Source organism: Odontesthes bonariensis, chromosome 2 (genome assembly GCF_027942865.1).
Source record: "Odontesthes bonariensis isolate fOdoBon6 chromosome 2, fOdoBon6.hap1, whole genome shotgun sequence".
NCBI lineage: Eukaryota > Metazoa > Chordata > Actinopteri > Atheriniformes > Atherinopsidae > Odontesthes > Odontesthes bonariensis.
In genome coordinates, this window is record NC_134507.1 from 2,497,799 (window position 1) to 2,517,752 (window position 19,954).

A 19,954-nucleotide genomic window follows, 5' to 3' on the forward strand; every position below is an offset into this window, starting at 1 on the left:
GATACTTCTAGACTCAGTAGGTTTGATTTTCATACCAGACCACTTTAGATTTTTATTAAGTCTCTAAAGTATTCTCTTCATACATGGCACTGTTGTAGTCACTAACGTCATATCATCCATGTATGCTCTAATTGGTGTAAGGCGCATGCCATCCTGACGTCTCTCTCCACCTACAACCCACTTGGAAGCTCTAATAATTATCTCCATCGCCATTGTAAATGCTAATGGAGAAATCGTACACCCTGCCATAATGCCTATTTCTAGCCTCTGCCAGCCTGTTGTGAAAGCTGCTGTAGATTAATCAGGAGTGTGACAGGGAACACATGAACGTGGACATTTTGTCCGTCAGTGAGCTCAGTGTCAGACAGCAACAAGAAGCCTCACACAGCAGCGAGCCTGAAGGAGCTCTGAGATGTGGCTTCAGCACTGATGCAGTTGGTTGGTTTGGACAGCAGGTGGTGCTGCTGCACCAACACAAACAGGAAGCTCCGACATGTTCTGAACTCCTCACAGCCACCTTCCCTCAAATGTCCCCCGAAGCAGCTTTCAGGTTAAAAACTGCTGCAGCTGGATGAGACTGAAACACAAAGCAGCATCTCTGTTTGGTTTCTGCTCCACAGCAGAGTGAGCAGCACTGATGTCCCTATAGCTCCAACAAAAAGGGACAAACAGCAGTCTGATGTCTTCTGAATGTGAGCGACAGCTGGAAGTCACCTCCATACACGGTTTGTTTTCCTGACTGAACAACTCAGAACAAAGAAGTCCACCCAGCGGTGCCGTTAGCGGACTTCTTTGAATCTACAACAAAAAGAGAGTTCAGTTCACTTCTTCTGTTCTTAGAGGTGATTTACTGAAATGACACCGAAGTTCACCTGGATTAAAGTGACGAGTATCCAGAGAAGTCTGAGTATATTTGAACTGCACTCGTGTTTAATCTGTTCAGTTTAAGTTCAGCTGACATGTTGCTGTCATTGTTCGTATGTTTTGGCATCAAACACCAACTAATGTCTTCTGAAATGTTCCATGTGTGCTCCACTGCTGGTGTTCACACAGTTAACTTAAAGTCTACTTCAAGCTCAGTTAAAGGTGGATTTCAGATAGAAAAGAGAGCAAGAGAAGCTCAGCTGTAGACTTTAAAGTACAACACTTACACAGAAAATAGGAGCCTTTAGCTCAGCTGGTGCAGGAGCTCCATGAACTGAAGCTGTAGGTCCTCACAGGGCCGGCCCGGGTCCCAGTCCCAGGTCTGACTCTGGGGTCCCAGTCCCAGGTCTGACTCTGGGGTCCCAGTCCCAGGTCTGACTCTGGGGTCCCAGTCCCAGCCTGGGGTCCTTGCTGCAGGTCCTCCTTCCTCTCTGCCTACTTCCTGTTTATCTGCTGTAAAATAAAGGCCGTCTATGTCCTGGTCTGTGAATCTTTGCCAGTGATGGAGAAACCAAAGCTTTCTGAACCACTGAACCAACATGAAGACATCGTGTTGAAACGGTTCAGTGTTTCAAAGCATTTGATCAAATTAATTATGGCGCCATCTGCTGGCCACCCTTCAACACATTATTTAAAGGGCCGGGTGTTATAAAACAGAGACACTGTTCTGCAGAACAATAAAGGTTCCATGTGCATCTTTAAATGTTTGACTGTTTTATTAGAGACATTAATAATATATTTGTGTTATAACGTGATTGTGCCATCATAAAATACTGTATGTAATAGAGATATGCTTTAGTAAGATTTATAGAAAGGTTGAAAGATGTTTATTTAACAACAAGATGATTTCAGCTGAGTTGGGCTTCAGTCTGTTCCTCTTCTTTGTTACGACCCCTCCAGCTTTTCACTCGGCACAGAAGTAGCTGGCACATCCTCCTGACTGCCGGGACAGAAAAGTGTTGCCACATCACTATTTTCTTCATCTTTCCCAACTGTTTGGGAGGCAGTAACAATAATAATAATCAAATGTTCCTTTCAGGTTCCCACATTTCCATCAGCTCAGTCGTCTCTGACTGAATCACACCGACAGCTTCTCATTTCCACTGATGGATTTAAAGATTAAAAGATGAAAGATTTACACATTAAAAGTCAGTTTTTAAAGGCAGAAAATGAAGCCGAGAGAATAAAACTGGTGTCAAACTTTAGACTGTGGCTTTTCTTTAAGTTCAGATGGAACTGGAGGTTTAAGGATCGTTTCCATTACTGATCATTTCTAACCCAACTTTAACATGGTTATTCCAAAGGAAGAAAAACACAGAATACAAACACATCATCATCATATACATCATCATCATCATCTGGGTGCAGTCAGAGTCTCTCTGCACACAAGCTGCTGCTGCTTCATCCTGTGGATCATCAGGACACAGATCATCCTCTCAGCTCACATCGTCCTGTTCATCCCCCATCTGTAGAGAAGAAGAAGAAAGAAGGGAGGAGATAAACGAGTGTTTCCAGAGCGTCTCTTCCTCAGCTGCCATCAGCTTTATTAAATAGAATAAATAATAAATAAAGTCTGATAAAATACTGCTGAGAGCTGCATGGACCTCCGACCCTCTACTGACCTCAGAGTCTGCAGTTTGCTGTGTGGACTCTCCACAAGCTCAGACAGCTCCTTCAGTGCTGATTTATTCAGGTTGTTCTGTCTCAGGTCCAGTTCTGTCAGCTGGGAGGAGGGGTTGGACTTCAGAGCTGAAGCCAGAGAAGCACAGCTGATCTCTGACAAACCGCAGCCCCTCAATCTGAATAAAGAATAAAACCTGATTTAATAGATCATCATTTCATCAACTAAAGCCCAGAAGAACACAGACTTTACCATGAAGACCAGCACAACTTTCACATCATATTAATCTGAACACACAACTAAAACATGGTGTCTGACCCCAGAGTCTTCAGTCCACAGTGTGGACTCTGCAGAAAGCTGCTCAGCTCCTTCGCTGCAGAGTCACTGATGGTGTTGCTGCTCAGGTCCAGTTCTGTCAGATGGGAGGGGTTGGACTTCAGAGCTGAGACCAGAGAAGCACAGCTGGTATCTGACAAACTGCAGCCCCATAATCTGAATAAAGAATAAAACATGTGAGCTGAAGCCAGCAGAGAAAAGGACTCTGAACCAGCTGCTGTCCATCATGGAGGATGAGCAGCTGATCTGTGCTGAGTGCTGACAGAACCAGCTGACATTAACAAAGTGTGTCAGTGCTGCAGGTTATTTTCACCAGCACTCATGGAAATATAGAGTGCAGGAGGTGTCTAAGAAAGGATTGCAGTTCCCACAGTCCCTGAAGGCAGCATGATGGGGGTCCCTTCAGCCTCCTCTGTTGCTCTGGCAGTCAGGATTTAACCCCCCTGTCAGCTGACGTCCGGGCTCTCAAAGCAGGTCAGCAGCAAAAGTTTGAAAGTGAAAAAACGGGTCAGAAGGTGGAAAAAAGTTCAGAATCTGACAGAAAGTTTGTGAATCTGAAAACAGAAAACATCTCAAATATGGACAAATGGGACTAAAGTGTTAATAAAACCTATGAAAGAAGAATGAAACTTACATTCAAAGTGAAATAAACTTCTGCTGCACTTTGAATCTGATTGTTTGTTCCTCACAGAAAGTGATGAAGCTTCATGTTTCTCAGCCTGCATTCACTCACATGCTGCTCACAGCTCTCTGAGCTCTGACTGAATGAAACAGCTGGAACAGCTGGCACACAGCCAGCAGGGGAACAGAACAGCATGTATCTGCAGTGATGCAGCAGTCCCTGCCTCCCTCCTGCATGGCAGCTCAGTAATCATCCTTTGTGTCTGTGTTGGGCTCACCTGCACAGGGTCGCAGCACTTCACCTGTTCAGCTTCTCTTTGGCTGCACAGCTATCAAACACTGACTCTGCTGCATGTTTTCACACATTTCTCACCTGATGGAAAGCTGCTCACACACACTCACAGCTTCCTTCCATCTGCCGTTACCTAGCAACAAGTTAGCTCACAGCTGTTCTCTCATCCATGGTCCAATCCTGTTATTCTTCTTCTGATAAACTCTTCTCTGTGTTTCCCCCACAGTCACTAAATGTCAGCATCACCTTCAGTTGGCCTTGGCATTGTGTAACAGGGAATTATTGATAGAATTCATGAAATAAAGCTCAACTGAAAGTGATTTCCTTTCAGTTATCAGTGGGAGAAGCTTTTTGGCTGCATTTTGTCATCATGAATGAATCTGACTGAAGACAACTGCTGCTGTGATGAAAGCTGTTTTCTAACCAAGTCAAAGATTGTTCATTTCCAACAGAGTTGGAGGGGAGTTTGTTAGTATCAGCTGATTAATGGGCTGTTGGAAATATTCACCAACTCTGGAGCTCTGGAAGCATCAGCCAGTGATTCTAGATTTGTTTCTGTCTGACAGATTCACTGTTTTCTTATTATTTAATAGATCATCATTTCATCAACTAAAGCCCAGAAGAAGAACACAGACTTTACCATGAAGACCAGCACAACTTTCACATCATGTTAATCTGAACACACAACTAAAACATGGTGTCTGACCTCAGAGTCTTCAGTCCACAGTGTGGACTCTGCAGAAAGCTGCTCAGCTCCTTCGCTGCAGAGTAACCAATGTTTTTGTTCCAGCTCAGGTCCAGTTCTGTCAGATGGGAGGGGTTGGACTTCAGAGCTGAGACCACAGAAGCACAGCTGATCTCTGACAACCTGCAGTTCACCAATCTGAATAAAGAATAAAACATGTGAGCTGAAGCCAGCAGAGAAAAGGACTCTGAACCAGCTGCTGTCCATCATGGAGGATGAGCAGCTGATCTGTGCTGAGTGCTGACAGAACCAGCTGACATTAACAAAGTGTGTCAGTGCTGCAGGTTATTTTCACCAGCACTCATGGAAATATAGAGTGCAGGAGGTGTCTAAGAAAGGATTGCAGTTCCCACAGTCCCTGAAGGCAGCATGATGGGGGTCCCTTCAGCCTCCTCTGCTGCTCTGGCAGTCAGGATTTAACCCCCCTGTCAGCTGACGTCCGGGCTCTCAAAGCAGGTCAGCAGCAAAAGTTTGAAAGTGAAAAAACGGGTCAGAAGGTGGAAAAAAGTTCAGAATCTGACAGAAAGTTTGTGAATCTGAAAACTGAAAACATCTCAAATATGGACAAATGGGACTAAAGTGTTAATAAAACCTATGAAAGAAGAATGAAACTTACATTCAAAGTGAAATAAACTTCTGCTGCACTTTGAATCTGGTTGTTTGTTCCTCACAGAAAGTGATGAAGCTTCATGTTTCTCAGCCTGCATTCACTCACATGCTGCTCACAGCTCTCTGAGCTCTGACTGAATGAAACAGCTGGAACAGCTGGCACACAGCCGGCAGGGGAACAGAACAGCATGTATCTGCAGTGATGCAGCAGTCCCTGCCTCCCTCCTGCATGGCAGCTCAGTGATCATCCTTTGTGTCTGTGTTGGGCTCACCTGCACAGGGTCGCAGCACTTCACCTGTTCAGCTTCTCTTTGGCTGCACAGCTATCAAACACTGACTCTGCTGCATGTTTTCACACATTTCTCACCTGATGGAAAGCTGCTCACACACACTCACAGCTTCCTTCCATCTGCCGTTACCTAGCAACAAGTTAGCTAACAGCTGTTCTCTCATCCATCGTCCAATCCTGTTATTCTTCTTCTGATAAACTCTTCTTTGTGTTTCCCCCACAGTCACTAAATGTCAGCATCACCTTCAGTTGGCCTTGGTATTGTGTAACAGGGAATTATTGATAGAATTCATGAAATAAAGCTCAACTGAAAGTGATTTCCTTTCAGTTATCAGTGGGAGAAGCTTTTTGGCTGCATTTTGTCATCATGAATGAATCTGACTGAAGAGAACTGCTGCTGTGATGAAAGCTGTTTTCTAACCAAGTCAAAGATTGTTCATTTCCAACAGAGTTGGAGGGGAGTTTGTTAGTATCAGCTGATTAACGGGCTGTTGGAAATATTCACCAACTCTGGAGCTCTGGAAGCATCAGCCAGTGATTCTAGATTTGTTTCTGTCTGACAGATTCACTGTTTTCTTATTATTTAATAGATCATCATTTCATCAACTAAAGCCCAGAAGAAGAACACAGACTTTACCATGAAGACCAGCACAACTTTCACATCATATTAATCTGAACACACAACTAAAACATGGTGTCTGACCTCAGAGTCTTCAGTCCACAGTGTGGACTCTGCAGAAAGCTGCTCAGCTCCTTCGCTGCAGAGTCACCGATGTTTTTGTTCCAGCTCAGGTCCAGTTCTGTCAGACGGGAGGAGGGGTTGGACTTCAGAGCTGAGACCACAGAAGCACAGCTGATCTCTGACAAACCGCAGTTCATCAATCTGAATAAAGAATAAAACATGTGAGCTGAAGCCAGCAGAGAAAAGGACTCTGAACCAGCTGCTGTCCATCATGGAGGATGAGCAGCTGATCTGTGCTGAGTGCTGACAGAACCAGCTGACATTAACAAAGTGTGTCAGTGCTGCAGGTTATTTTCACCAGCACTCATGGAAATATAGAGTGCAGGAGGTGTCTAAGAAAGGATTGCAGTTCCCACAGTCCCTGAAGGCAGCATGATGGGGGTCCCTTCAGCCTCCTCTGCTGCTCTGGCAGTCAGGATTTAACCCCCCTGTCAGCTGACGTCCGGGCTCTCAAAGCAGGTCAGCAGCAAAAGTTTGAAAGTGAAAAAACGGGTCAGAAGGTGGAAAAAAGTTAACCTATGAAAAGAAGAATGAAACTTACATTCAAGGTGAAATAAACTTCTGCTGCACTTTGTTGGACTTTGAATCTGACTGTTTGTTCCTCACAGAAAGTGATGAAGCTTGATGTTTCTTATCTGCTGTTTCTCAGCCTGCATTCACAGGGCTGTACAATGCGAGTGTTTGCTCGCATATTGCGCCTAAAATTTGATTGTGCGAGGGGAATTTTTTTCTTATGTATTTCAACCCTTTCATTCGCATTTTGCTCCTCAAATAAATATACCATATAGAGAAAACCATTCCCACATCTGTACAAATCGACAAGAGTCTACAACTTAATATTTCCTTTTTTTTTATCATTAAATGTTACAGAGCGGGGAAATGTAGACCCTCTGATCTCTTGTCATGACGCATTGACGGTGACGTTTCAACGCACAAGCTGCTGATTCGCAATGCTACGGTCTTGGCTTGCGTTGCGATTAGTGAATTAGCTCCTGCCGGCTGCAGCCTAGCCTAGCGTCATTGAGCAACGGACAGTGTGTGAGGAAAGTAAAAATGATAACAGCTTACTTTCAAAGACAACCAAAACCAGGAGAGGCAAACAGGAGAGATGAGGAAGACGGTGAGGATGAGGAGATGGCAACAGGCAGTGGCAGTGGTTTTACTTGCTCCTTCTGATAAAGGGAGGCTCACCCCTAGTTACATACACATTCTAGGCTTCCAAGTGTTGCGTCACCTCCACAGGCTGTTTTCCCGAATTTACAGAAACAATGCAGAGCCACGAGCGAATCAGAAAAGCCTGTACATTCTACGTAGAACTGAAAAAAAAGGCGTTGCCCACTTGGGATTATGCCCGCCCCCGTCGGACAGGCCCTATAAGTAAGCAGAAACCTGTAGTCTGTGGGGCTCCTCATTCCTCCTCATCGAGCCTCTCACTACCACCTTTCCATCAACTACATTTGACACTGAGCATATACAGATTGTTATTTTCAGGAGTTGCCAAAAAAAAAAACAAGCAAATAACTAGTTTAACCTTTTCTTGGCTAACCTAATACTAACACTGCACACAGAGACTTCACAGCCACCATGGCAAATTACATAGACCGGGGAACTGTTTGAACAAGGGGGGCCACAATCGCAAGAGGGGGTCACCAAAACTTTAGGTCGGGCATGATGCATAGCCGAGGCTCTGCACAGTATACACAGACACGCACCTAATGCCATCAGTCAGCCAGCACGGAACAGCGCAGAATAAAATGCACAGAAAGGTACCTCGGTGGTCGGTGGTAACGCAACTGAAGCTGCTTGCTTGTCCCAGTACTAAAGCACAATGAGAAACACTGAACCCAGAGAAGTGCACGTTCTGTAAGATGTTAACTCAACTCAAACTCGCTTGTACAATGCAGAATGAAAACATTGAATAAAGAAGAGGACGTTTGGTTTCTCTGGTCAAGCTGCTGCCCTGCGACCCGATCCCTGGACAAGCGGCAGATAATGTATGGAAGAGTGCTAATGAAACCATGGACTTACCCTTAAAACTTCCCAAAGGTTTGCCTGCGTCTCAATGTCCACCACTACTCCGAAATCACGCTGGTCGAAGCGCTTATCGTTGCGAAGAACCTGTCCCTTGCACCCTCCTGGTTCTTTTTAGCACATCGGGATTGCTTGGTTGATGAGGCGTTGTATCCGTGGAGCTCTCACTTGAACAGTGCCCATGGCTAGCCTCAGCGAGCTTTGGTTCCGTTAGCGTAGCAGTTGAAGCATTCGTCACTAGCCCCTTTCACACTGAGACCTGCTACCATCGCGGGTCCAAATTGCTACTTCGACCGCGTCGAGCAATGTGAAAGCTTGGCGTGTGAGGTGACCTGTGTAACTTAATGTTAAACAGAGTAAAACTTGTCCTCACATGTCGCTGTTGTCTCAATCAGCTGTGCATTCTGTCCTCACGTTACGTCACGCCACTCCGACCTGCGTCAATTGCTGTCACATCAAACTCGGCTCGGCAAAAAGCTGTCCCATCAGATGATGCTGTGCTTTTTACTTGTTTTGCTTTTAAATATTCAAAAATAGGTTTGTGCCTTTTAATTTTGGTTGTATATTCCAGCCACGAACAATCGCGCAATTTTCAGTGCTGCGCTGTATCGGCTCTCGGATACACACAGAGCGGGGAGCGGAGGGGAGGGGTTCCTTCATTCATGGGGGGGAGCCAATCAGAGACGCCTCATTATCGCGTCACAGATATGCAGGAGAAATACCGGAAAACCCTGTCGTTTCTTGTCAAGCCATTCTTCCTGCCCACAAAAACAGCTTGAAACAAAGCAACCATAATGTTTTTTTAAACAGAATCGACGCTTAATGCATTCAATAACAATGGTGAACACAACAGTATTAATGAAATGACGATGGAAGTTGGTCTTTAAAGATCTTTCCGTGGCTAGTTCACGAGGAAGCTAAGATGTTTTGTAAGTACTGCCGAGGCCAAAAGCAGGCAGGCACTTCGGCATTTGTCACGGGAAATCCCAATTATAAAAAAGATTCGCTCACCAAACATAGCCTGTTCAAACGGCACATCATCTGCAGGGATGTGTTTGTAAATCGAAACCAACCAGCGGTAGCCGTAGCATTGGAAAAGCAGGCTCTAATCTCCGAGGGGGATATCAGGTGGCAATTGTCAATCAAAATGAATATAGCCTACTTCGTGGCTAAAGAAGAGGTGCCGTTCTCCAAGTTTGGGCCACTCATCCTACTCCACAAAAAAAAACGGTGTGGACATCAACCCTACGTACGATAACCACGTCAGGTAGGTACATATGTGTATTTGATAATGATGAGATGTGAATTTAATGCCGTTAGCAGTTGCTTTAGTGGAATGACAGGTACGGCGCTATATAAATACTTATTGTATTGTATTGTAGTGTTACAATGCAGCCAATGCCTTACATTTGAATTCTGAAATCATTAGACAAAGAATATGAGTTTAAATGAATTATCTGGTGTGTGTGTGTGTGTGTGTGTGAGAGAGAGAGAGAGACTGTAGCCAGAAACACTTACAAATTCTCATTCACACAGATGCGCTGAAATGATTGGACAAATTGCTGATCTTATGAAAGAAAGCCTAGCTGCTAAGCTGATGACGGCAAAGCACCTTGCCGTTCTGATCGATGGAGACACCGACATATCTAACACAGAGTGTGAGATTGTCTACGTGCGCCTGGTGGAGGGTGGGAAGCCAGTCACTCTACTCGTAGGACAGCAGCCCCTTCAGCACTCCCATGCCATTGGTAGGTGGTCAGTCTAACTATTAGATAGTACCTTTTAGTTAAGTGAAATTAAGTTTTGTAAATCTAAGAATCCATAATTTCCTTGCCTGTTTTAAGGCTACAACATCCATATCGTTTTTGTGTTATCCTTAAGGTGTTCTGGATGCAACCAAGGCTGCCTTCAATGCGGTGTGCCCTGAAGACAATGAAGGGTGGTTGAAGAAGATCATAAGCTTCGTGGCAGATGGGGCAGCTGTTAATATGGGCCATGGGGCGGGGTAATTGCTCTGCTTCAAAGAGAGGCAGGGGAGCACATCATCCCAATCCACTGCATGCCACATAGGTTTGTACCAAAAAAAATGTTTTGTGATAGCAGACATCTACTTGTGTAACTTTTAAAAATACACATTTTGTTCTGTCACAGACTAGAGCTGGCAGTTCTCACCCTGCAGAAGAAGGAGGCAATGGTGTCGCACGTGTATGATCTGTTACATCTCATTTGGAAGACGTACCACTTTAGTGGAAAGTCAAAAAGAGAGCTCTGCATGCTAGGGCAGGGGCTTGGTGTGGATGTCTGCACACCATCTACTGTCAAAGGTATGACTCTTAAGTGTTGGCCTATGGTTGCTTACTAACAAATTTGTAATATAGGATTGTGTGTGCGTGTGTGAGTACTTTCTCATGTGAACCCTGGACATTGGTAGCCTTGTGAAAGTGAGAATGTGCATCTGTATTTTAAAGAATTGAGTTAACTGTATAGTTTTGATATTGTGCTATATAAATATATTGTGATTGGTTGAAAGGTACGCGCTGGATCCCCCACGTCAACAGAGCCCTCAAAGTCTTCCTTCAACATGGGGACAGTGACCTCGCCACAAGCCATGGCCCGTACACGGTTGTCCTTCAGCACATGGAACACCTGGCTGTTGCACGCTCGGTGGAGGTTCAGGGACGGGCAAAGAAGGTCAGTTTTACACAATACAGATGAAATTTCAGACTTGAATGATTGGCAGGTGAGAATGTGGCTAGGAATATGACACTTATTTTACTACTACTACTACATAGGTTAAGAAAGAAATGGAGAATGCACTATTTTGTGTGTTCTGCCATTTTCTGTCTGACTTGTTTGAGGAGCTGTCATCACTGAGCCTGACCCTGCAGCGCAATGACCTGATCCTCCCCAAAGCAACATCAGAGCTGAGGAAGACTGTAGCAAGGCTAGAATTGCTGAAGTCTAGGGCAAAATCAGGAGGCATGCTGCAGAAGATTCAGAACATGCTCGGTCAACATCAGCTTGAGGAGGAGTGCAGATTCCAGGTGTGATACTAGGATAAATGTACTAGGATTTTAGGGAGAGAATTAGTGTAGGTATATGATTTATAAAATGGGGTTATACAGGGAAATGCATCTCTCTCTCTCTCTCTCTCTCTCTCTCTCTCTCTCTCTCTCTCTCTCTCTCTCTCTCTCTCTCTCTCTCTCTCTCTCTCTCTCTCTCTCTCTCTCTCTCTCTCTCTCTCTCTCTCTCTCTCTCTCTCTCTCTCTCTCTCTCTCTCTCTCTCTCTCTCTCTCTCTCTCTCTCTCTCTCTCTCTCTCTCTCTCTCTCTCTCTCTCTCTCTCTCTCTCTCTCTCTCTCTCTCTCTCTCAAAGGGAGTTCCACTCAAAGGGAATCTGACTGGACTGACGGACCTCACCCATCCCCAGTTGAAGAAACACATGGAGGCAGCCATCGACATGAGTGTGACAGAACTAAAATCCAGGTTTGGTGGGCTTCTGAATGATGCGGCTGAATTCAAGACCCCGGTGCAGGCCTTAAAAATCTTCAACCATGACACCTGGCCAGATGACCACAGCAGCCTTTTGACTTTCGGTGAAGAGGACGTGACATACCTGATGAGCCATTTCAGAGTGCATCTTGAGCGGTAAGAACGCATTTTATAGTGCTTTGCCATATGAGGTGAACAAGGATGTTTTAGGTATGTGGTAATTTCCTTTTTTTATATACAATGTCTACAGATCAGGGTGTGATCTGGCAGCAGTGCACGACGAGTGACAGGGACTGAAGATCTTGGTAACAGAAAACTTCAGGGACAAGACCTACAGTGGTCTGTGGGAGACCATGCTGACCAAATACAGGGAGGACTACAAGGTAACCAAACACTGATTGTTAGTAAGGTACAGTGCCCTCCTAATATTGGTGATTATAGTTTTAATAAGAACGGCCTATCTTGATCCCGTAGAACATACTGGAGTTGGTGCAGCTGATGCTGGTGCTGCCCATTTCTGCTGCCCAGTGTGAGAGAGGTTTCTCTGCGCAGAATCGAATTAAGAGCACCAAAAGAAGCAGTCTAGCGGTATCCACAACTGAAGACCTCATGAGGATCACCCTGGAGGGGCCAGCATTAGAGGACTTTGATCCTAAACCTGCTGTAGACCGTTGGATGAATGTAGCGAAGCGTAGCAGGCGACCTGACTACAAAAAGTGAGACCGAGATGTTGTGTGTGTGTGAGGTGTAACTAATTAGAGAAAAATAAGTAAAAACAATGAACTAAATACATAGTATCATATAAAATGTGTGTTTGTGTGTGGAAAAGGTACTCCTTGTACAGTACGTGTCTTTATTAATAATAAAATTGCATCAAGAAATTTTTGCTCCTAAATTTTTATCTATGCTCCTAAATTTTTAAAAAGCTAAGCGTACAGCCCTGATTCACTCACATGCTGCTCACAGCTCTCTGAGCTCTGACTGAATGAAACAGCTGGAACAGCTGGCACACAGCCGGCAGGGGAACAGAACAGCATGTATCTGCAGTGATGCAGCAGTCCCTGCCTCCCTCCTGCATGGCAGCTCAGTGATCATCCTTTGTGTCTGTGTTGGGCTCACCTGCACAGGGTCGCAGCACTTCACCTGTTCAGCTTCTCTTTGGCTGCACAGCTATCAAACACTGACTCTGCTGCATGTTTTCACACATTTCTCACCTGATGGAAAGCTGCTCACACACACTCACAGCTTCCTTCCATCTGCCGTTACCTAGCAACAAGTTAGCTCACAGCTGTTCTCATCCATCGTCCAGTCCTGTTATTCTTCTTCTGATAAACTCTTCTTTGTGTTTCCCCCACAGTCACTAAATGTCAGCATCACCTTCAGTTGGCCTTGGCATTGTGTAACAGGGAATTATTGATAGAATTCATGAAATAAAGCTCAACTGAAAGTGATTTCCTTTCAGTTATCAGTGGGAGAAGCTTTCTGGCTGCATTTTGTCATCATGAATGAATCTGACTGAAGACAACTGCTGCTGTGATGAAAGCTGTTTTCTAACCAAGTCAAAGATTGTTCATTTCCAACAGAGTTGGAGGGGAGTTTGTTAGTATCAGCTGATTAACGGGCTGTTGGAAATATTCACCAACTCTGGAGCTCTGGAAGCATCAGCCAGTGATTCTAGATTTGTTTCTGTCTGACAGATTCACTGTTTTCTTATTATTTAATAGATCATCATTTCATCAACTAAAGCCCAGAAGAAGAACACAGACTTTACCATGAAGACCAGCACAACTTTCACATCATATTAATCTGAACACACAACTAAAACATGGTGTCTGACCTCAGAGTCTTCAGTCCACAGTGTGGACTCTGCAGAAAGCTGCTCAGCTCCTTCGCTGCAGAGTCACCGATGATGTTGTAGCTCAGGTCCAGTTCTGTCAGATGGGAGGGGTTGGACTTCAGAGCAGAGAACAGAGAAGCCCAGCTGATCTCTGACAACCTGCATTTCACCAATCTGAATAAAGAATAAAACATGTGAGCTGAAGCCAACAGGATGCAGGCTGAAACTGACTTTAATCAGCTATATGTGCCTTTCCAAATATCATATTTGGATCCGGCTCTGCCACTAGTGCTCATCTTTATAGATGATTCAGTTATTTTACCACATTATTTAAACCACTAGTAAAGCAAGAATGAACATTTGGAAGCAGAAGCAAGGGAAATAAGTCCTGAGATGAGTGTGTGCAGCATGTTCTTCTTCTGTGGTGTAATTCTGAATTCCTCTCTGGTTTCTGCACTTTGTGATGGATTCTTTTAGCATGTGATCCTCTCAACTTTGGTGATTTTTCATCCTTCATGTTTAAAATAAAGTGCAGAGTCAGCGCTTTGCCATTTCCTCCAGTCTGTCACTAATTACTGGGTGGAGGCTAAAGCCCAAAGCAGACTGAGTCGTTGGAGTTAAAGTGACTGAACTCTGCACATTTGTCCTGTTCAAATGAGCAGCAGAAGCAGCAGATCTGTCAGTTTGTTGCAGTTTAATCTGCATCCAGCTTTCCAAACTTTACTGATCAAACATCTCTCAGATGGACCAGAAAGGTGAGTCAAAGCTACATTTCAGCTGCTCCATTTTTACCTCTGATCTAAAGTGTTTTCTCTCCTTTTATGACTGAAGAAAAATGTTTTTTACCAGGATGATTTTTCTAAGGAACAGCTCTGCTTCAGTGTGTGAAAGTGAGGAAAGAATTGCTTTGGCAGGTGAAAAGGATGGAAGGGAGGATTCATTCAGACATGTGGAAACACTGAATGTTTGGATATTTCCACACATCACTAAATCATTTCAACTAAAACAGAAGAAGTGAAAGAGCTGCAGTGAACTGACCTCAGAGCCTCCAGTCTGCAGTTTGGACTTTCCAGGCCAGCAGCCAGATGTTCCACTGCTGGATCCGACAGCTCACTCTTACTCAGGTCCAGTTGTTTCAGATGGGAGGGGTTGGACTTTAAAGCAGAGGCCACAACTTCACAGTCAGTCTCTGAGAGTTTAGTTCTAACAAGTCTGTGATGAGAGAAAACGTGACGTCAGTTCTACTTAAATCAGACAATCTGCACTATAAACACCAACTGAACTCATATTCTAACTGAACACAGTGATGTGAATGTAATGTCCTCTGATGAACATCTGTTCTTCACATCTGTGATTGATCTCATCTTCCTGTGTTTGACACGACATCATTAATCTCTTCAGTCTCTCAGACCTGAGCTCCTTTAAACTGACTTTTCTTCATTATTTTTCTCTAATCTGCAGATAAAGAAGGAAATGTGGTGTCACATTCAGACTGAAAACATGTTTGATCTGATCCCAAAGTCAGAATAAGGACGTCTTGTTCAGAAAACCATTTTTACATTCTTACATCTTTCATTTGACTCCAGAATCTTTATAAAAAGTTCAGCTTAGTGAACATTTACAGCTGAAAGACGATCTCTTTGCTAACCACTGTCAGCTGGGACTGTTCACACCCATATACAGGAAGAATCCACTCTAAGAAGCTTCTAAGCACCAGTCAGCTTCTCCAGGGGCCTCATGTACAAAGCTTGCGTACGCACAAAATAGTGGTGTACACACCTTTTCACGTCAAAGATCAGATGTATCCCCCTTTCTAATATATATGGGAAACTTATGACAATTGAGCCTGATTCATCGGGAAAAAACAGAATTATTTGGGAACGTGAATTGGGTGTTGAACTGTCGGATTCGTGGTGGGATAAAGTTGTCCTCAGCATACGCCAAAATACACCATGTGCCAGGTTACAGCTTATACAATTTAAAGTGATAAATAGAGTCCACTTCTAAAAATCCCGTCTATCTAAAATTTTCCCTTCAATTTTGGACCAGTGTGACAGATGCCAGACTTCACCTTGCAACTTAAGTCATATGTTTTTCTTTTGCCCAAGCTTACAAAAATTTTGGGAATATGTATTTTCCGTACTCTCAGGGGTTTTTGGAATCCGGATCCAAAACGATCCACTAATTGCCATTTTTGGAGTTCCAGGGACCTCAATTAACCTGTCCACCCTGCAAGGGGAGGTCTTGGCTTTCTGTTCTCTCCTTGCCAGGCGCTGTATTTTACTCTGCTGGAAATCTCCTACACCTCCATCTACTTCACAATGGCTTAATACTGTAAGGTCTTTCTTGAAGATGGAGAAGATTTTATTAACAGTTAAAGGTAGTTCGGCAAAATTTACTCAAAAGTGGGCACCTTTCGTGACATACATAAAATCTCTGCCTTCATAATACATAGACTGATGTGATTGGTTTATTATGTCATCATGTGACAAAAATTTACAGAATAAATAAGTAAAATACTATTGCCTTTTAGCTTATCAGTGCCATCCGATCGCTGCCCCCCCCCCCCTTTTATTTTTATTTTTTATTTATTTAAATTTTATTTTTTTTACTTATTTTTTTTTTTTCCTCTCTGTACTTGTTTTGTCTCATTTTTGTTATGACAGTATGGTGATGTATGTTTTTATACAGGGAAAGGTAGATGGGGATAGGGAAAAACAAAATAAAAAAAATCGGAGAAGTCATGTGAATTTTGAAAACTGTAATATCAATGTTTATATGTTCTTCTGATAAACAAAAAAAAACAAACAAAAAAAAAAAAAAGATCAGATGTATCAAGAACGAAATGACCGTGGAAATGTGCGGTGCCTCACGCCAGCTTCAGGGCTGGCGTACGCACGTTTCTGCAGCTGTTGATTCTTTGGCGACACCTAAGGTGATGTTGGGAAACTGTTATAATAAATAAATGTGAAAACAATTTGTCCTCAGACAGTGATGTGCACATTTGAGATAGATGAACAATTAATACTGATAAACAATTAACACACCCATGTGTCTGCAATTACACGAGTGGATATAAAAGCAGCACAAAGTGGTGCAATGCATACCATTAAAAACAATGGCTGCTTTAGCGGTATTAGAAGACTTTGCAAATGGTGCAATTCAAAGAGAGCGTGTGTTCAGAGAGGATTAGCTGGCATATGATGGCGACTGATTACTCATTAGCCGTTTTGAGGGAAATCCTCCTGGAACTGTGCGCAGAGCTGCGGCCGGCGTTGGAGCGCAACACAGGGAGGAGCCGTGCGCTGCCTGTGCCCACAGGTGATGTGCACACTGGGATTCCTATAGCAACCGGGGCATTCCACAGGTGATGTGCACACTGGGGTTCCTATAGCAACCGGAGCATTCCAGGGGCAGGTGGCCAACCGATTGGGACTGTGCCAGTCTACCCTGAGCCGAGCCATGCCAGCCGCGTGGGACAGAATTATCCGCATCTCAGCCAGGTATATCAAATTCCCAACGGGCCAACATTAAAGCTCAATTTGAAGCGAGAGCCGGTTTTGTAATCGGAGCTATCGACTGCGCACACATTGCTATAAAAGCGCAATCACATGATGAATTTGTATGTTAACAGGGAACATTTTCATTCATCATATGTATTTTCATACATATTTTCATCAGATCATATGTGATGCGTAAATGCAATTAACCAACATTGTGGCGAGGTGCCCTGGTTCAACGCACGATTCATACATTCTGAGTAACAGCATCGTTGGGAACAGACAACAAACTGGCACTGTGCGTGATGGGTGGCTTCTTGGTGAGTAACTTCATTCTTGTAATTGTCCTAATATTATTCCCCGTGACGCGCATTGAGTATGTGCACCCTCAGTTTCTATCCCGTCTTCACAGCATCATTATTATATTATATATATATTAGTCGGTGGTCAAAGTTAGTTTCTTGCTGTTTTTTGCTGGTTAAACTTCAGTTTAAAGCGGCAGTTAGCAACTATTTTTTAGTCATATTAGCTTGAACTGTCATGGGATTCTGGAAGTAGAATATTAAATAGGCTGTTTAGGAAAAATAACGAATTCTGTAGCTCCCTCTGAAGCCTGTAATCATGCTAGCAAAAACCGAGCGCTCCCGGCTGTTTTTAACCAATCAAGTTAGGTTGGAGGAATCCTACCTGTCAATCACAGCTTGTGCACACGCTGCTGAGTGTGCGCTCACACTGGTGTGAACTCACGTGCACAACTTTGTCCACAGAGGGGGAGGGGTTTGGAGGGCGATTCGGAGCTTGTTAGAGGTTGGGGGAGGGACCTGAAAGTTGTCAGTTCGAATTTTCCGACTTTAGACTCGCAATTTTGAAAACTTGCCGACAGCAGCTTTAAGATCTTTCTAACAAGCCCTCTGTGGGCATATATTAATAACCCCGTGCGTAAAGTGTGAAATGTCTTAATCAGCCTCACCTTTTCCCCGGCGCACTTCTGCACGTTACTGTATGAACACGTTGTTGTGAGTTACACAGAAACATCGGTATTTAGCTTGGGGGGTAATCAGAGTCACCCACATGAGCTCCCACCACCCCAGAGAGAGCAGTGTCACCCATAGTTGCCCCGACTCTCTGTTCAAAAACAGAGTCGATCATCCCCCCACCCGCCTGTTTTAGCCACACTCGGCGGTGGGCAGCCAGTCTCCGCTTCACCTCCACCTTAATGTGGGACCACTTCTTCTTCACCTCTGCTTGTGAGGCTTCTCAGACCCCCCAGCATTAACAGCCTCAGGCTCTCCCATCCACTCCTCCTATGTTTGCTGCTAATGCCGGAGGACAGCGTGCCAAAGAACACATTTTAGCAGGCCTTCACTTCAGAAAGTAGCACCGACACCACCTCGCTTTCCGTGAAGTTCTTCTTTTTCCCCGTCTTATTCATTCTTTTTTCTTTATTTTCTGACCGTACGCAGAGGGGAATCGCAGGCGCAGGGCTCATTTGAATAGGATTTGCGAATTTAAGTAGGGGCGTGGACAGGGAGGAGTCGGGTGCTCCGACATGTACGCTCAATTCCACGTTGATTGGGCTGTACAAACGAAATGTGCTTGGATTAATGCGTGCGCACAGATTCGTACATCCGACGTTGGAGGGCATTTGGGTTTGAGCGTACGCCATGTTTCAGTAGGAAATCCACGCAAGTCTTTGTACATGAGGCCCCAGGGCTCTGAAAGCTGCCACAGAGCAACATCATGATGTCTCCGGAGACATCAGCTCCAACACTGCAGGCGGTACGGTTTGAGCTTTCCCCTCGTATATTTACATTCTGTGCAAAGGCCACAGTTCACGCCGTCTTCTCAGATGATGGCGTCTGCGTTTCACTGCAGATGGATGTCTTAATATCTCTAATCTGCAGCTATAAAAGCTGCCGGCATTCAGTACTGTGCCGTGGTCTGAGTCCACATTTCAAACCGTTTGTGGAAATCCTGGACGTGGTGTCCTCCGGGCTAAAGAGGAAAAGGAGCATCCAGATTGTACCAGAGCAAAGTTCCAAAGCCAGCATCTGTGATGGTGTGGGGCTGTGTTGGTGCCCATGGCGTGGGTAACCTGCACATCTGTGAGGGCGCCATTAATGCTGAAAGCTCCAAACAGGAGCAACACGGCTTTTTCAGGGACGTCCTGCTTATTTCAGCAAGACGATGCCAGGCCACATTCTGCAGGTGTGCCAGCAGCGTGGCTTCATAGGAGCAGAGTGCAGGAGCTAAACTGGCCCGCCTGCAGTCCACACCTGTCTCCCATTGAAAATGTGCGGCACATTATGAAGTAAAAGATATGACGGCAGAGACTGTTGAGCCAAAGCTTTCACAATCAATCCCTCCAACAGCCAACAATGAAATGACCCGACTGAGGCCGCTCACCTATAAAACCTTCTGCTGATCCAACCATCACAATTTTACCAACAAAAACTTTTATTCTGACAAATGCTCTTAATGATCCAGTTCAGTAAAACTTTAAACCTCCAAAATACTTGTTCCAACATATTCCCACAGATTTCTGTTGCATCATTTCCAGTGAGCTGGGAACTGGGCCCAATCTGTCCAAGATTCTCTCCTGTGAGTCAGGTTGCCATGGAAACACTCTTTATGTGCCGATCTGAAAAACTGGCCAGATTTCTTAGCTTCTGGTTGTGTTGGGGACCGGCCATGTGGGCATAAAGCCGGCCTACATGGGAAACAGTGGAAACAGCAGGTTAATGCTGGCTTCCTGTCTCCAACAGTAGGTCTGCTGCTGTGAAGCACATGTGACCAGTAGAGCTGGGTCAAATAGTCGACATATTCGACTTATTCGACGTCATAAATTCGTCGACAAGAATAATTCGCGTCGATGCGTCGCAAATTATTTTTATTTTTTTGGTTTAAGTCCCCGTTC

The 19,954-nt window shown here is 44.5% G+C and overlaps 1 protein-coding gene across 2 annotated transcripts in view; it reads right to left on the reverse strand.

The window, feature by feature from the left end:
• Positions 1-1,736: 1,736 nt before the first annotated feature.
• Positions 1,737-19,954, reverse strand: part of LOC142388710 (NACHT, LRR and PYD domains-containing protein 12-like) — a 245,195-nt gene continuing 226,977 nt past the window's right edge. For both annotated transcript variants that reach the window (XM_075474271.1, XM_075474279.1), the window contains 7 exons: positions 14,576-14,749; positions 13,538-13,711; positions 6,141-6,320; positions 4,501-4,677; positions 2,864-3,037; positions 2,547-2,723; positions 1,737-2,390 (listed from right to left, as the gene is read on the reverse strand). In XM_075474271.1, the coding sequence (XP_075330386.1) occupies positions 2,366-2,390; positions 2,547-2,723; positions 2,864-3,037; positions 4,501-4,677; positions 6,141-6,320; positions 13,538-13,711; positions 14,576-14,749 (1,081 nt within the window). In that variant the 3' untranslated portion in view covers positions 1,737-2,365. The remainder of the gene's footprint in view (positions 2,391-2,546; positions 2,724-2,863; positions 3,038-4,500; positions 4,678-6,140; positions 6,321-13,537; positions 13,712-14,575; positions 14,750-19,954) is intronic.